Here is an 18,967-nt window from a genome sequence, read left to right on the forward strand (position 1 = left end):
TAGTCGGTTTTGTGGATTTAGGTGGAGACAACTCCTTTATTCGTTCAACAAAAAACTAATTTGCATTGCACTGATGACATTAGTATTTTAACTGGTGCAAACTTGATACACAGGCATTGGTCAGTTGGAAGTCAATCCACACATAATAGTAACATTGCATATAGATTGCCTCACCAAGCATAAAGAAAAGAAACACTAAGAGATAAAACAGTATGTAGCTAAAAATTGAAAACAAACATTTGTTCTAAATTAAAAATGACCAGGTACGATCCTAATTACCTGGTTGGCAAACGGGGAACAACACTGAAAACAACTACATTATATCCATTAATTCTACTGCATACCCAAGTTATTAGTCAATATTTATAGTCACAAAAGAAGAGCGATTACAAGGTTTGCTGTATGGTTGTGACACCTGCCTACAAGCTTACTTCCAAAACTCGTGTGCAGTCTGAATATATCATTAATTCAAGAGGCAGATCTACAATGCTTTGTCATGACACCTGAGAGCGAGTGGTATTCGAGTGCATGATTGTCTCGTCGAGTGGCAATTCTATGAGATGGCTGGAGTGATACACTAGTCCTATGGAGAGCAAGAAAATATAAACCATGGCAGCCAAGCGACCAGCTAGAGTTACCAGCATCGAGTGCGCTAACCTAACAACAGAGTCAACAATCAAACGAAACAACATTTCAATAATTTACGGTACAAAAGGTACACAGCGCATAACAAAATGAGCAAGTCTATACGACGTGCGGGCACCAGATATAAAAATACAAGATAGTATAGAGGCTATATACGTGTAGAAGAGCTGGTGCCACTGCAGGCTTGTAAAGATAGTACAAAAGTCGGACAGAGCGTTTTGTTCCTGTTATGTAGGTGTGCATGGGACAGCAGCCGAGATACACAGATGGTGTGTGTATGCAGTAGATTAGTTGATTGGGTTTGGCCAAACTCTGACCAAGGTGTAGAAAAAAGAAACATGTGGTCTGAAGGAACGACAGCCACACCGCTGTTAACTGATAATATGTCGGCAGCAAAAGATGACAGTTATAAACTTTTAGAACAAAAGAATAATATCAGTAATAATAAGGATGATTAATAAATGTGTAATTATATGGTAGAAGATAATGCTGAGTTGGTGAGTAACATAAGTGTAGAAATACTGGGAAAAGGTGAGAGTAAAAAGTTATGGTGTGATCGTCTTTTTTATAGTAGCTTCAAACCTGTCTCCTCTCCATTTACCTGACCAATGCAAGACACCTCTGCTTGGCTAACCTACAATCCAGATTAGCATGATTGTATCTGACAAGACTAACGACAGTATCTGGCAACAAGGTAATCACAAATGTAAGGAATTGCACTAAAAGAACCCTAGCTATTTGTGATGTTAGATCAGTCATTCAATATCAACTTCCAGAATTTTCCTTCGCAAATTTAGAAAATAAAATCAATGTTTTTAGGTTGACCACTGAGGGCATGAAACCACAAAGATAGAGTTAATAAAAAATATGCTTAACAACGTCCACATGTTGTTAAATCCAAAGAGCACAAATGGTTATACATAATACATTTTCTAATACAAAGAGACATCACAAAATGAGCTAGGTGACAGAAGTTCTGCAAGCGTATAAACGAGAGGGTTTGTGGATATACATAAATTATATATAATTTATATCATTCCTTGACAATTTTACCAAGGCATTAGTTGATTTTATATAGTTAGGAATTTAATTAATTTTTATGGGAATTCTTTAGCACATTAGCGTCCTCTATGCCTCTTACTATTAAAATGGATGTAATCATTTATCATTACTTGGACTGAGAGGTTCAACGCAACAGATTCGTGCCTATTTTGTTCTTCATTTTTCATTATCAAAAAACACCTGACTTATTCCATCGAAAGAGACAGCCTTTAAAAGCTTAAGAATTCCAAGGGGCTGCTTCTGATAGGGAGCTAGCTATGTATTGACTATGAAAGTCCTTTGAAACTATTTTCCCATTTACGTATATAAAGTATAAACTTATCTGGAATGTCAAATTTAAAATTTTTCACCACGAATCTATTTCACGGTGTCGCTTTTCAAGCGAATTTTGTTCCAATTTTTGTTGTTGGAACAAAATGTTACAAAAAATGACAATGAGATCACTTTTTTAATTCAATCATGAGTCTTTTTCTCTAACCTTTAACTGACTATGCACTAATTATGCACTATAGACTAATTATGCACTATAGACTAATTATGCACTATGCACTAATTATGCACATAGACTAATTATGCACCATGCACTAATTATGCACAATGCACTAATTATACACTATAGAATAATTATACACAATGAACTAATTGTGCACTATGCACTAAGTGTACAGTATGCACTAATTATGCACTATAGATTAATTATACACTATGAACTAATTGTGCACTATGCACTAATTGTGCACTATGCACTAATACAGAGAACCTTTGAAACATGAAATGAAGGCGTGCAAAGTTATTTTTCTACTTTTGAACAAGTAACATGATCTCACTATCACTACGTGTGACAGTTCATATGAAATGTACCAAATGTTATAATAGCCTGCACATTTATAGCCTATATACATCAAACAGCAAAAGGCACAACTTCATTGAAATGCTAAAGAATAGAATACGTGACAAAGAAATTTTGGTATTTAAAACCCACTTGAAAATGCTCAGAGTACAATGTACTTTTATTATTTTTTAACACAAAGAAGATGCTAAAATTTGTGTTACAAATTCCTAAAAATCTAAGTTTATTAAAAGTTTGTGCTTAACTTGACTTTTATTATTATATACATACCCTTGGAAAAAAGTGTTTTATTGGAGAAGTGATGTTTTGATAACAAAAACATGTTTCGTCGGTTTATTTAAATATATTTCGATATAGTTTTTTAAATGGTTAAAATCATTTTATTACTTGAATGCTATGAAAGTAAATAGCACCAATTTACTGTTAATGAAACGGATGGGGAGATGCTGTCCATACTAGTTCTAGCAGCAGAAACAATTAGCTAGATATTTTGATTGCTGGTGTAAAAAGAACATGCTCATGTCAGGTAATTTATTTGTATTTTATGTCTAAACAGGTTAAATCAAATATAAACAGAGTTACTTACTGAATCATCAGCATGAGATTGCGGTATATCCATTTCCCGAGTCTGGTCATCTCTCTCATCCTTTGTTACTATGATGACAGATTTTTCTTCTGTTTTTGTTTTTTCATCCTCTACTTCAGCACTGTTTTCACCGGTATTTTGCTTTCGGTTTTTTAGTTCACCTTGATTCTAACAGATTGACAAAAAAGAAAATAGCTGCGCTCATCAAGTGGGTAGAATGAAACCTATTCAAAGATATTGAAAATTGTATCTCTGAATATTGCAGCCAATGTAAGGACCATTGACTTTGAGCCTACAGCAGATTTTTAAGAAAATACAAGTAGTATAAAACTTTATAATTTTTACATGACACGGACGCCGTGTTGGTACCAAACAAATATAACTTCTTACGGAAAAGCTAATGGTTCATTTAAATTTCTCAATCTACAGCCATGTCTGAGTGCTATTGAAAAAAACACATTACAATGACAAATATTAATAACAGAACTTTTAAAATCAAAAATGAAGATTCACTTGGGTCACAATTAAAAACCAGTATCTTTATAACAAACGCTGAAAGGCTACAGAAAATAAAAACTGTGATAGGGGTTATATTACTAGATATAGAATCGATGTCAAATTTATTGAAACATTTTGCACCTCTGCTTCTTGTGCGTTCATTGACTAGTCTTTAGTGGAAGCAATAAGTATTTTGCAGGCTACAACAGAGACAATCAGTAATTCTTACGGGACGATTCTGGGAGTAGCCCGATCTTCTCCTGGAAAACTTCTGTTGACTGCTGGGCTGAGAAGCACCGCGATATCCATTAGGACGAAAATTAAGCTCAGCCAGTCCAATACTATCACGATTGCTGCCAGGGCGAGGACCCCAAGTAGCCACCACCTGACCAGCAACCTGTCACAAGAGGAGGCCATAAGCTAAGCTTATGAATATAATGTAGTCCGAATTTCAAATGGGGTGCAAGGGTGTAATAGTTACCTGTAGTTTTCCACCTCTACCATCTAGTCTGGCATTGACAGGTGTAAAGTCACCCATCAGACTGCCTTTACCTGCAAAAACAGCAAAAATTCAATAGACGTCGGGAATTATGAAAAAACAAGAAACCTATTGATATATAGAGACATGCTCATATCTACATATATTGGCATGCAGCCAAAAAAGCAGACACATTTTCACAATTAAACTTATTTAAATCCTACGAAACCAAATTAGAGTTTGGGCTGAAGGCTCACCTCGTCCATCAGGGAAAAGAGGACGGAAGAAGGCAGGGGCAAACATACGACCGGAGGCGAAGGCATTAGTTAGGTTAAATGGTACTCGAATTGGCTGCTCTCCTAGCTTATTCTCCATACCGAAGAGAACAGCATACCGCAGTTTCTCCATCAGCACCACTTGCTCCATCTAAAACCGACCAAGAGAATTTCCAAGCATTGCCATTTAGCATAGACTACAGTTATGGAATGACTGGTCGTGCGATCTATCATCAACTTCCGTCTAGATATTGCAATAATTTGGATTGATTACAGCCCTACACTGCTATGTAAACTCTAATAATTAAACTCCAGAAAAATAAAACAACTGAAATATACCTACGTGAATAAAAAACAATTATATTTCCTAATCATCAAAAAACCAAAAAAGAAGATTTAATTGCGAAGTCAGTAGCAAAAGAAAAGAAGATCAATACATGCCTAACTGCGACAGTCACAGCATTTATTGACTTTCTATACAAATCAATCAATTAGTGTTAGCAACTTGCAAGGCTAAGAGACATAATAGTTGACAGAATTCGCATTGCAGCAAAGGTGTGAATAGTACAGCAATAAATGGCACTCAGACCTATTAATGCTGTACAGTAATCCATCACTTTTCGCGGTTGATGGGGATTGGCGTCCCCCACGATAACTGAAAATCTGCAAAATAGAGACTGCCTTTTTAAAATATATGTATGAGCCAAATTTTAACACCAGAACACTTGAACCGCTTTCTAAACATATTGTATTTATTTGCTATACAATAAGTAAATTGAAGCTATCTAGATCAACTTTCAGTTTATATTTTAACACCAGGCTCAGCAGTTTAAGCCAGCGAATGCACTTACATGTACATAGTACGGATGTAATTTGCACTTCATCTGGCTCGAATGTTTGTACTTGTGATTAACTGGGCTCGTTGTAAGAAAAAAGTCATGTTGGTAAATATATTTTATGTATGTATTTTATGCATTTCAATTTTTTTAAATCTTTTTTAAATAAATTTTCTTTTATTTTGTTATTTTTTAAATTAATGTTCAAGCGTGAAGTACTGAAACCATGAAAGATGAACCGCGAAGTAGTGAAGGATTACTGTGTAAGGGTAACAATTAAACTCAACCCATGCTTCCGTGATCACAAAATACACCGATAGCTGATTTAAAAAATAAACAAACAGGCGTAGCTCCAAAACCAACTTACATTGCCATCGCATAGGTCAATTCGTTGCATACTGGTTGAACCATTCCTCAGTAGCTTGTACTGCAAAAGCTTGCCGTCGAAATACAACCACGGGAAGGTGCTCCTTCTCCGAATGGGCGCTCCACACGTATCGTTAACGAGCATAGCGTGTTGAATTCCAGCCATAACAAGACTGGCGATATGTACACCTCGTGTAGTGATGACAGGCAACTAAAACCATAAAACATACTATGTCAATAGCAGCCAATAGTACATGTTGGTTCATGCTTTTAATACGAATATTAATACACCATATTTGAGAATGGAAATGTTTCACATAGATATTCTGATCATGAGGCATTTAGGGAAAGAATTGTTTTCAACAAAGATGATTTGTTTCATGCTTACTAGCTTTGTAAATTATTATTACCTGCATGTCCTGCATGGTCTGTACATCATAGAGAATAGCAGAAGTAGTCATTGACAGCACTGCATCCACTTCATCAAGACTCAGTGCCATAGGATCACACTTGAGCAAGTATCTATAATAATAGTTACGAATTTAAGGGGACACTGATATGACCAGAGGCTACCAAAATGAATGAAAGTGGGTTTGTCATACTCAGCCTGATTCTGAGACAGTATATGTCAATGTATCAGATGCTGAGTGTTTGAATGGATTGAATAAGATGGAGAGAGCAATAGAATGTTAGAAATTTAGTTCTGCTGAAAAAAAACACTTGCAGGACTAATGAAAACTAGCAGATGTTGCATGGTTCGCTTGAAAGTAGTTTGGGATATTACAGTTGTTTCTAACACTCACGTGCCTGCAATGAACCGCTTACTCAAACATCAGTTTAAAATACACTCAAACTGTCTGGAAAGTGAACATTCTGCACATAACAAAGGTTAAAAAAAGGCAAATAAAATGGAAATCAGGCAGCATAAACTAAGCGAAACTGAATGTGAGCAAGGCAAGTAGGAATGACGAAGAGTGGGGGAGGAGAAGAACAACAAAGTGAGTATATGGCAGTCTGTGTATGAGGAGATGATCGTATTACACAAGTTCGGTTGGCGACCTGAGAAACCTTTTCAAATTTACGCAGTTAATTACAGGTTGCCATATCTATGTATGACCTTCATACGATAGTAACAGACATATGTAGGTCATTAGGTTAAGAACGCAATGATTTATGATGCCAAGTGTAGAGGTCATGCGAACCCACAACGCACCTGAGAACACAGCAGATGAGCAAGTACATTTCTGGAAAGTCTGGACTAGACATGTATGGATTGGCACCAACATTCATGCAGCTAAGGAACGCTTTCATTCTGCGTTGTTTGTTTTCCGGCTTTACACCAAGCCACAAGCTCTCAACTGATGGTACTGGCCACGGAACTGGTTTGACTGTCATATCATATGAGACTTCAGCACCGAGTGAGCCAAGATAATGCTCCACCACATTGATCGTCACATCATCTGTAAAACAATCAACATTTTTCTCTACCTACTAAATAAAGGCTGGTTCACACTATATCACCGTACGTCGGCGTTTTCCTTTCGGCGTTCACCGGGGGCCAATAGCATCGACAAAGCTACATGGATATGTCGGGAAAGTTTGCAGCTGTCAAGCTTTCCCGATATTTCGCTGAACATCGATGACAGCCTGTACAATGTGAATCATTTCGGTGATAGTAATTCGCGATCATGGATAGATAGCGTGATTTATTTATTTCCGTTTATGATAGTTGCTGCAGGCCTAGTATTCAATTTGAGTACGTGAAAACCAAGATGTTTCTTCGCAAAAATAAAAAAAATATTAAAACACTGTCTCACGGAGTATTTGCTGATATAAACGCAGATGGGTTTGTGATAGTGTGAACATTGTTATCATCGACGATCACCGAAGTATTGTGGCATAGACTCGGAGATACGGCGCCATAGTGCGAACCAGTCTTCAGTATGGCTTATACAGAGTTGCTGGAAAGTCAGTATGAGCACTCCAACTCATTGTAAACATGTGGCCTGATTGGCTCACTGGCAAGCTCAACAGGTCACAAACAAAAATGGTTTGACATCCTTAAACTTTTACAGCTGACATCAAATCTGAAAGAACAGGCATTGGCCCAACTGTTGTCCCATATACATGTATACATAAATATTTCTTCTCCCATGTGTATACATGGAGAAAAATTCAATTTCTTTTACACACTCCATCGTATGAGCAAGTACTGTGGCTTACTGTTGTTTTTGATTGTGTGATTTATGTTAAAATGGCTGCTACCACAAAGAAGAATGTGAGTTAATAATTTTTGGATACTACATGAGCTGATAGAGCAGTGCATGGTAAGAAATCAATATATAAGCTATCCAAAGTAACTATTTGTGTCCCAAGGTTTCATAGGTCTCAATGTACAAACTCAAGGTTTCATAGGTCTCAATGTACAAACTCAAGGTTTCATAGGTCTCAATGTACAAACTCAAGGTTTCATAGGTCTCAATGTACAAACTCAAGGTTTCATAGGTCTCAATGTACAAACTCAAGGTTTTATAGGTCTCAATGTACAAACTCAAGGTTTCATAGGTCTCAATGTACAAACTCAAGGTTTCATAGGTCTCAGTGTACAAACTCAAGGTTTTATAGGTCTCAATGTACAAACTCAAGGTTTCATAGGTCTCAATGTACAAACTCAAGGTTCCATAGGTCTCAATGTACAAACTCAAGGTTTCATAGGTCTCAATGTACAAACTCAAGGTTTCATAGGTCTCAATGTACAAACTCAAGGTTTCATAGGTCTCAATGTACAAACTCAAGGTTCCATAGGTCTCAATGTACAAACTCAAGGTTTCATAGGTCTCAATGTACAAACTCAAGGTTCCATAGGTCTCAATGTACAAACTCAAGGTTTCATAGGTCTCAATGTACAAACTCAAGGTTTCATAGGTCTCAATGTACAAACTCAAGGTTTCATAGGTCTCAATGTACAAACTCAAGGTTTCATAGGTCTCAATGTACAAACTCAAGGTTTCATAGGTCTCAATGTACAAACTCAAGGTTTCATAGGTCTCAATGTACAAACTCAAGGTTTTATAGGTCTCAATGTACAAACTCAAGGTTTCATAGGTCTCAATGTACAAACTCAAGGTTTCATAGGTCTCAATGTACAAACTCAAGGTTTCATAGGTCTCAATGTACAAACTCAAGGTTTCATAGGTCTCAATGTACAAACTCAAGGTTTCATAGGTCTCAATGTACAAACTCAAGGTTTCATAGGTCTCAATGTACAAACTCAAGGTTTCATAGGTCTCAATGTACAAACTCAAGGTTTCATAGGTCTCAATGTACAAACTCAAGGTTTCATAGGTCTCAATGTACAAACTCAAGGTTTCATAGGTCTCAATGTACAAACTCAAGGTTTCATAGGTCTCAATGTACAAACTCAAGGTTTCATAGGTCTCAATGTACAAACTCAAGGTTTCATAGGTCTCAATGTACAAACTCAAGGTTTCATAGGTCTCAATGTACAAACTCAAGGTTTCATAGGTCTCAATGTACAAACTCAAGGTTTCATAGGTCTCAATGTACAAACTCAAGGTTTCATAGGTCTCAATGTACAAACTCAAGGTTTCATAGGTCTCAATGTACAAACTCAATGTTTTATAGGTCTCAATGTACAAACTCAAGGTTTGTTTGCACTAATACGAACAATGTGGTTATAGGAATTTTATGTTTACAGTTGTCGCAGTTATCAGTTACAGTAGCGTCTTTACCTAAATAATTCATTGTGGAAATCGCTTCGTTTCACAAAAAAACTTTCATAAATGAAGATTTTGGGGCTATAAAATTAATGTACTAATGTTTCAATTCTCTCAAAATTTGGACACTAAGTTTATTACACATTGCTGTAATGCATCAAAACCTGTAACAAAATATACACGCGTCTATTAGATCACGCCATAACTAATGTGCAAGTATAAACAGACACCAAACTAATTGACAAAAATTTAAATTATAAAGATTGAAGTGAAAAATAAAAATGTTTCGGTATTATCACTACCTTTCACTACCTGTCACTACCTTTCATTTTCTTCAGTTTAGGCTAACTTTCCATCCGACATTTTTGTAAAGAGCTGATTCAAGAATGTTTGCTTTTAAAAGCTTATAACAAAGTTTTGAAAATGTGCAAAGCTAACACTACTGGTAGGTTGACTAGTGAACTTGCTTTTTGTTATTGTAACGAAATTTCCTGAAAGAAGTTTTTTTACTCAGCCTATTGAAGTAGCGGGCGTCTCTATTCTATAATAAACCCCGACTGCCATGTGTTGCATCGCTTCTAACTACTCCAGCTCGTACTTCGAAATCTCTTAACTGTACTCTTGAATCAACTCATCAATGTCTTCATCTTTCATTTCAAGCACTACGCTTTCTCTGTGCGAAACAACTTTACACTCCCTAGCCTTCAAACCATCAAAATCTCATGAGGTGATTGCATCGGCCTAAGGCTCTCCCTAGTCTGCACCAAGGGAACCTACTGTTAAGTCATAATTATTATTGTTACCCAATAAATTTCAGTGATGATCTTTGTGGTCGACGAAGAATGGAGAGAATGCATGTATTAACTTTTTTTACATCTTGAATGTTTCCCGGAAAATTAATATTTTTTTAAAGATATGTTTTGCAACATAAAAAATGTCATATATAATATAGAATTATTCATAAAGATATCACAGCACTTTCCTAATCAGTTTGATGCTTTCAATCATAGTAAATGTTACAAGTTAAGAATTTCATGTCATACATTACAAGGATGATCCAAAGTCTAACACAATCTCTGTGATTAAAATTGATTTTGTGTGAACAGCGTATCCTAATACATTTAAATATCGTGATGCATCAGAGATTTTCTTTTAGAAAATCTCTGATACTACTTAGATGCTCTGATGCACAGACTTTGATGCTCATGAATGAGCTAGCACTTCCATTCTGATACATACCAAGCCATAAAGCTGAGGCACACTGGAGAAATGTCAGACAAAATTTAAGGGCAAACTGACGACCGCATTGATACGACTGACACAATCGAATTTGCATGTACAAAAAGTGTTTGCTATTTTTGCCTGCCGCTTTGTCATAAAGACTAACTGATTGTCAGAAAGAAAGGAGTCCGATCTTTAATAACATAAACACACTCGTTCTAAAACGTTATAAAGCCAGTCAAAACAACAAAAAATTTTCAAATAAAATTATTAAAAACAAATGCTAAAAAATATACAATTAAATTACAAGCACCATAATTAACATTTTTGTAATACAAAAGATTACGTCTGCTCGCGTCTGATTCTTCCAGCGTGCTTCACAAAATGTTTGTTACAAAGCTGAGGTTAGTACTAGTGTCTTGCAACGCCTTTTATTTAGCCTCTAGTACTGTTCAGCCATTCAAGAGCTAGTATATCACATATTTATAGCAACCCATAAAATTCACCCAATCCAACATTGTTAACGCGCAGTCCCCGCTCATACCTGCATTCACAGTATTTCCATGCTCCTCTGCAATTTTGCGAGTGTCATACAAGTGTTTGTTTAGATTATGCAGAATGGCGTAGACTGACTGACGGATAGGTCTGTAGATCTCGACGATAAATGGAGAACCCTCTGGACAGTTCTCGATGTAGCACTGCAGCCTCACCTCGCGCTACAATACACTAATCGTTAGTGCAATGCAGAACAAAATAATCTCCTTCGATACTGTTATTCTACTTATGATATATATGGACAAAATAAGGTTCATACAATAGCAGCATGGCACAGAATATAACACATATAGAAAAGTTTGAAAGCTTGAAACAGACATCTTTAAAGGTTGACTTGCAACAAAATTCACATTACAGTTTATTTGGTATCAAAAGATTCACCATGTCTTACTCTGTTGTGTTGTAGGTGCAAAATATGTGGGAATGTGATTACAAGCTCTAAAAAGCTCAAAAAGGAAAACCCGCCGTAGATTGGAATCTCTTTATTTCTCTGACGCAGTCATGGTAGTTTGGTTATTGTCTTGTCACGTGATGTTCTCACATGAATTGAGAGGCCAATAAAAAACTCAATATAAACTTATCGTAGCACTAGTTTATGACAAACACTTCGGGTTTTACCGAAGACCCCGTATCAAATATAGATGCTCGCTACTTTACAGTTTTGTCTTGGCTTGAACTAATCATCAAGTCGTAATCTGATCATGTGACCCAATACTTCGAAAATAATTTTTGCAGAACTTTTCGATAATCACAGGTGACCAACAGGCTCGTCATGATTATCAGACAATGATATGTACTCCTTCGAGGTAAGGTTAAAAAATTAAATGAATTTTTACGGTAAGTTATAAGATATCACTGCTAAAAGTGACAGCATTACAATGATTAAAACAGAGGCGTAAGAACAATAAACATGGTTTTATTGAATGCGTGAAGTATATTTGTGAAAATATTTCGACGAATAAGGTTGCATGAAAGGGTAAACAGAAGCCATCTACCGCAACTACGTCACATTTGAGCCGTTTTGGAAAGAGAATCCAAACTACGGCGGTCTCGTGTGGCTGAGATTAACTGTTTGTTTTTAAGCTTTTAAGAGCTTGTAATCACATTCCCACATATTTTGCACCTACAACACAACAGAGTAAGACATGGTGAATCTTTTGATATCAAATAACTGTAATGGGAATTTTGTTGCAAGTCAACCTTTAAAGATGCCATTACAGTTGGTTGCATCATTGCATCAGCATCAACTGTTTATCGTTCAGCCACATTACAATAGCATAAACAATACAATTTATTTACATGCAGCCTAAAGTTTGGCTGTCATATCTCTGCTTTTTACTTTTTGTTGGGCAGCATTGTATTTTTCACTTAATTTACTACGCGAGTATTTAACTCCAGACCATAGGTAATCTTTAACCTACCCTAGTTGACTTTTCTGAAAGCACGGAAGTTTTGCAAGAAAAGTGAAATAGATGACATTTTGAAAAATGCGTAAAAGTATATAACGCATAATATTGAAATATAACAAAATAGAAAAGGTAAACTAAACAAGCTATGCTACGCATCTCCGTCACCACTTCTGCCCACGTACTGTCTGTCTGCCTTGAAGTTCAAGTGGTTATAAAAACATTTTTATTGGTTATTTCTTCATTAGTTTAGTTTTTAGATATATTTTATACAATGCATTTGTTTTATCATATGTAATTATCAGCAGCATTAATTAATACATTTTTGTTGTGGAAAGAATTTTATGAATCCTTGGGTATTATTATAGGTATATTTACTCCAGCATACACCAATTATAACCTTAAAAATCCAATTTGTACCTTGACATTCCAATGTATTAGAAGTTTTCTTCATCGACTGGTTACCTTCCTTTCTATGCCAGAGCAGTTAAGGAGTGGCTGCACAACAACCTAACCAAAGCTGCCGAAGTGCAGATAACCCTAATCAGTCTGTAAAGACTGGCACTGTGAGACAGAGAAGAACTCGAAAAACTAATATTGTTCCAGTTTGTTTTAATATCACACGATTTCCTCTTTAAAATTTTTTTACATTCCTTTTTTACCGAAATCGATTGCTTGTGAATAAGTATTGTAAATATTACATTGCTTATAGCATGTTACCTAACCAAACTCCCGCATGGCCCATCCAGACTGGGCATGTGAGAAGCCATTTGACTGCAAACTTGCACACTTCGGCTGCTTTTACCAACTGAAGCGTGAGGAGCATCGGTTGAATTTCAGCAGCCAGAGTAGCTGAGGCCATGCGACGCCACTGAACATGGTATAGGAGACAACGAAAAGCTCATCTGCCGCAAATCAGGTATCTTGAAACCATTGACACATCTGTTTGCAACTACCGGATATGCAACTCACAACTACATGTATGTGTTAAAGGTTGATTTGTAACAAAATTCATATAACAGTTATTTGGTATCAAAAGGCTCACCATGTCTTACTCCGCTGTGTTGTAGATGCAAAATATGTGGTGGAAATGTGATTACAAGCTCTTAAAAGCTCAAAAATGAACAGTTAATCGCAGCCATCATGAAAGGGCCGTAGGTTGGAATCCCTCTCCTAAATGGCTCAAATGGGACGTAGTTGAAGACGATGTGCTTTTGTTTACACTTTGATGCAACCACATTCGTCGAAATATTTTCACAAATATACTTGACGCATTCAATAAAACTATGTCTATTGTTCTTATTGGTCTATTTCATCATCATTGTAATGCTGTCACTTTGAGCACTGATATCTCAAAACCTAGCCTAAAAACTAATTTAATTTTTTAACCTTAGCTCGAAGGAGTGCATATCATCTTCTGATAAACATGAGGAGCCTGTTGGTCACCTGTGATAGTCAAAAGATGCTGCAGAGATTGTTCGTGCTATTTAGTAGGTAGTATGAGTCACATGATCAAATTAAGACTAGATGATTAGACCAAGCTGAAACAAAACTGTAAAGTAGCGAGCGTCTATATTTGTCAAGGACTTTCCGGTAAAACCCGAAGTGTTTGTCACAGACTAGTGCTATGAAACGTTTTATATTGAGCCTTTTATTAGCCTTTCGGTTTACGCGATAACAGCACGTGTCGAAACAATAACCACGTCAAGTTGAGTATGTCATCGTAATAAAGGGATTCCAAACTATGGCATTTTCGTGATGGCTGTGATTAACTGTTCGTTCTTGAGCTTTTAAGAGATTGTAATCACATTTCCACATATTTTACACCTACAACATAGCAGAGTAAGAAATGGTGAACCTTTTGATACCAAATGACTGTAATTAATGTGAATTTTGTTGTAAGTCAACCTTTAAGGAAAGTTGACTAAAAATGTTAGTTGAAACAACTGCTAATAAAGCTCTTTCGCCCTTGTAAGGCTTGAAACCCTCCCATTAATGGACAGACACATAGCAGAGCTTACTGAACAGGACCTGAAAGCGGCCAGTGATGACAATAGCAGAAGCGTATTTCGCAATAAATTATCCTACCTGCACGAGAGACTGTACAATTAAGGGAGCCATAAGGCCCTTGTTGTGTCGCTCAACAGCTAGCTTGAGAATAGCATCTCCGGGAGTCACCGTAACTCCTAATGGTTCTGCCGTCGCCTGCAGCAGACAAACCATTTACCTACTGAATAATACACCTCAGGTTAGACAAGTTTGTTCAGCGTTGTATCCAAGCCACAGTACTAAATGTGAAAGTTAATACTAGCTTCAGCTATGACAAAAACTGTGAAAAAAATATGTTGCTAACAAAACTTGAAAAACAAAGTTTGATAAACAATCTAATGTGAAAATACGGAGGAAAACTTTTAGTGTTTTAAAGGCCATTTAAAAAAAAACTACAAATGACAAAATCCTTGTCTAGTCATCTGTTGGCCTGAAAACTATTTGTCTACATTTACACAATAATGTGTTAGCGTAAAAAACAATGTTATACACTTACTAAGACCTCTTCGTCAACCGCCATGCTCTCCATATCTGATGCTATCTCATCAAGGCCATTTTTCACATCTGCGTCCTCAGTTGAATTACCTTCTCCATTGGGCTACAAAGATAATTGATTTATCTTTCTTAAAACTTATCAAAATTGAACACTACAGTAACTAGGAATGTTCAAATGACACCATGTGTAATAAGTAGTGTTACTGAATGTTATGTTAGGAGGTTACCTGGTTGGGAGGTGTAGTAAAGTTATCAGCACCGTTTAGCCCTCCATCTTCATAGACATCAAACTCATCATTGACTACAGCATTTCGTTTGCGATGCTTTCCATCACTTTTCACTTGTTTGACCTCCAAATAACTTGTGACCACTGTAACAAGTCATTAATACCCAAGTGTTCCATTGAAGAAAAAGCTATCTATAGCATCTAGCCAAATACTGATAGATTTTATGTGCTACCCAAAGTCTTCTATCTACGTTACAGATGAATTTATGTTCACATTCCAAGAAACATGCTGACAGATTATCAATAAAACAATGATAGTGTCAAGCTTTCAAAAAACATCTTTATTTCACTATGAATCGTGAAACACATGCCCATAGCCTGCCACACGCCCACTAGCAATATACAGTCAAACATGGATAACTCGCCCACGGACAGCTCGAATACATGGTTAACTCGAACAGTTTCTTTGGTCCGTTCCCACGTAATGATAAATTGCTATAGATAACTCGAACTCAACTCTGTTAACTCGAACTGTTTTTTGCCCAACGACTACCGATACGGTTGTTATCGCTTTAGAAAATCACTTTATTTCAAGCCATAGAGGTAAACCTCAACTTTTCGTAATTCATAAGCGTCGTTATTACCACCATCGGCAAAATATTTTTGTCAACGACTTTTCTAAAGGTTCGGTGAAATTTGATTTATACCAAACATCCACTCAACGATCGCCCTTCGGAAGCAAGGAAAGTGGTATTCGTTAAGAGCAACACTCCGAGCAGGTTTTACGGTACATTGTATATCACTCTATCACTCACGCTTTTTGAATGGATACTTATTGAACGTCCATGTATTCTGTGTTTAGGTCAAACGATGAATAGTTTTCCGACGTTGATTCCGTGTTGAATCAACGTCGGAATGTTGAATGTTTAAAACGTCTTAAAAATTGTTGTAATAAACGTATACGTTGTCTTAGCTAAAAAAACTATTCCTCGTTTGACCTAAACACAGAATACGTGTGTACATTCAATAAGTATCCATTCAAAAAGCGTGAGTGATATACGATGTACCGTAAAACCTCGTAAAACTTCTAATTGAACTGCCTCGGAGTGTTGCTCTTAACGAATCCCAGGTAAAGTGAGGTAATCTTTGCATAAACTTCAAGAAAAATCGGCAAAATTGATTGTGGGTAAAACGCTCAAAAGAAAAAGATGTCTTTTCTTTTGAGCATTTCAATAACGATCAAGTTTTGCCAATGTCAATCTAAAAAACGTCCTGGCAATAACATCACCTCAAACAACAAACCAATCTCAAATGATAGAAAAATCTCTATACTTTTTGATAAAAACGTTTTAAACTTTACATTAGAAGCATTTAATTTGAAACAAGCCATTTGTGCTTTTGATTTATGTTATAGTTTGTATATGTACATGTATCTACTAATAAATAAGTAAATACATGGACTTGTGACAGTGCTCTGATAACTTGAACGCTCTGATAATTCGAATACTTTCGCTCAGTCCCGTGAAGTTCGAGTTATCCATGTTTGACTGTAATTACATAAAATCCCTAATAGTCTGAGCTAAGTCATTCTGATCTATCACCCAGAGATCACTGCCTACTAGTACATTGACAATACTAAACTTGCATTCTGATAAGATTCTCTTACCTGAGGGTGGAACTGATTTCTGACTAGTGTTGAATCTCTCATAATACTGGATACTCTTCTTGAGCTGATCGGTGCCCTCCTCTACACCGAGGTCAGTGGCGGCAAAAACGAAGGCAGCCACACTGTCAATGTCTATAGGGTCAGATAACCCTTTGACATACGTAAGGACTCTAGTCACCATGGCATTTTCTGAGTCCTAAACCAGGACATAAAAATGCAAATAGAGAAACTATGTGAAACTAGGCATTCAATGAAATCAGTATGACAAAAAGCCCCTTCATTGACTTGATACAACATAAAGAATTTGCACAGTTCTCAGTAAAGCATCATGTGCCAACCTCAGTAGGTTTGGAAGCATTGCTGGCGTCAGCTTTATAGATATGAGTGTCTCGTAAAGTGTTGTAGAAAAGTTGAAGAGACTCTGATGTGACTATGTGATTGCCTACAAATAAACATACCATGTTTAAAAAGATAACTGAGGTCAGGTGATCTGGTAAAACGAGTCAAAAGTGTTCAATCAAGTGAACCCATGCTTAACAATGAAATAGGGAAAGCTTTACAGTTATCAGGAATTATTTCAATTCAAGATAACTTACCTAAAAGAGAAGCAAAAAGCGGAAGGCGTTTTATCAGCATTTCATCGAACACATGATCCAGAAAATACTCTTTGGTTTCCAAACTGCCTTTATATGTCAATTTAAAATCATGAGCACCAAAGAGTCGAGGAGGATTAAATAGCGCAAAGGCAGGATCATCAGTGAGTATTCCATCAATTTTGTTCATGTGTAGATGTTCCATAACATCGGTGTAGTAGTCGCCGTCCGAAAAGAATACTGGAATTCCTACCAACAAAATGAAACAAAGTAGTTTTAAAGCAAACTTTGCTACAAAAGTTAAACATATTTAACGAGTGGTGTATGTAAAAATCTGATAGCAGTCATACAAAAATTCACCAACAAATAAACTAAATACATGTACATGTTATAAATGTCATTGACATTCACAGTAGATGCCATACTTAGAGCCAAAACAATCATTACCATATTTAGCAGCGATTCTAAACATGTGTTTCTGTAGTGCGTCAGTGGCTTTCTTAGAGATATAAGTAATACTTCAAATGACCAACAAACTGGGTTGACACAATTAACTAACCATGAACATAAAATGCTAAGCATAGAACTTCTCGTAAGCCAGTAGGCGGAAGCCACCAAACTTTTGGAGGCGGTGTTCCTCTGTTTTGTAGGTGAAGAATCACACTGTTGAGACGTTCTTTGAACTGCCGATTACACTTAAATAAGCTCTCTTTGTATTCCTTTTCAAGACCAGCTCGAAAAGCAACTGTTAGCTGAATTCCATTTGTACGACATGCCTTAGACAAGTTTGCGACGTAGCTGAGCATTCGGTTCCATTGTCCCCCACTTGCCCAATCAGGGTAGTAGCCTCCATAAAGTCTATCTAAACAAAATTCACTGTCGACGATCACAGAAAAACGAGCGTTATGTTTATCAGCTTGACTATTATGATTTGGTTGAAGCGACGTTGGCTTAGAAGTATTTATAGTCTTGTTCTTCTCTGATGACGGTGCTGCTTCAGGGTAGAGAAACAAATTCACTTTGGTACAATCCTTATCCCCTCCAAGGAAGTTCATCAGCGAAAGCTGAGACATTTTATTAGTACGTTTTTTTATCGCAATTTAAACATAACTCCTATACACAAAGCCCAACGATCAAATATTTTGAGAATTACATATATAAAAACATGTTATTACTCAGAATACGGAAAATATCATATAGGTGTCAACGGAATCAATGAAATCCAGATGATAGGAAACAAAACGTTGCGCACGCGCATGTAGGTTATTATTTCCAATGTTTGCCTGTGCCGCTGAGTATCTATGTACATATATAGTTTCCCTTCCTGCCATACCGTGACAGCTCTCGGTCTAGCTAACGGCTGTAACGTACCCATCCAGTGTGGGGAGATGATCAGCTACCATATAGGTAAGCTGTAGGAGTT

General features: G+C 36.6%; 1 protein-coding gene across 1 annotated transcript; it reads right to left on the reverse strand.

Moving 5' to 3' along the window:
- Positions 1 to 15: 15 nt before the first annotated feature.
- LOC137391373 (constitutive coactivator of PPAR-gamma-like protein 1 homolog) lies at positions 16 to 18,762 on the reverse strand. Its single transcript, XM_068077827.1, has 16 exons — positions 18,104 to 18,762; positions 17,548 to 17,793; positions 17,290 to 17,393; positions 16,952 to 17,147; positions 15,287 to 15,429; positions 15,061 to 15,162; positions 14,604 to 14,720; positions 11,099 to 11,270; positions 6,810 to 7,056; positions 6,007 to 6,118; positions 5,598 to 5,807; positions 4,377 to 4,545; positions 4,123 to 4,193; positions 3,871 to 4,038; positions 3,144 to 3,311; positions 16 to 1,279 (listed from the first exon to the last, which is right to left on the reverse strand). Exons 1-16 carry the CDS (start codon positions 18,615 to 18,617, stop codon positions 1,211 to 1,213), a joined length of 2,808 nt encoding a protein of 935 aa, XP_067933928.1. The 5' UTR covers positions 18,618 to 18,762; the 3' UTR covers positions 16 to 1,210.
- Positions 18,763 to 18,967: the final 205 nt, after the last annotated feature.

This window comes from Watersipora subatra, chromosome 3, assembly GCF_963576615.1.
Source record: "Watersipora subatra chromosome 3, tzWatSuba1.1, whole genome shotgun sequence".
Lineage (NCBI taxonomy): Eukaryota > Metazoa > Bryozoa > Gymnolaemata > Cheilostomatida > Watersiporidae > Watersipora > Watersipora subatra.

Bases quoted from the DNA above. Each gene is read 5' to 3' on its own strand.
- LOC137391373 (XM_068077827.1), bottom strand. From the start codon at position 18,617: ATGTCTCAGCTTTCGCTGATGAACTTCCTTGGAGGGGATAAGGATTGT. The intron at 6,119-6,809 runs GTGCGTTGTGGG...CTATTATTATAG, and splicing joins CTCATCTGCTGTGTTCTCAG to ATACTTGCTCAAGTGTGATC. The intron at 4,194-4,376 runs GTGAGCCTTCAG...CTGTTTTTGCAG, and splicing joins TCTTTTCCCTGATGGACGAG to GTAAAGGCAGTCTGATGGGT.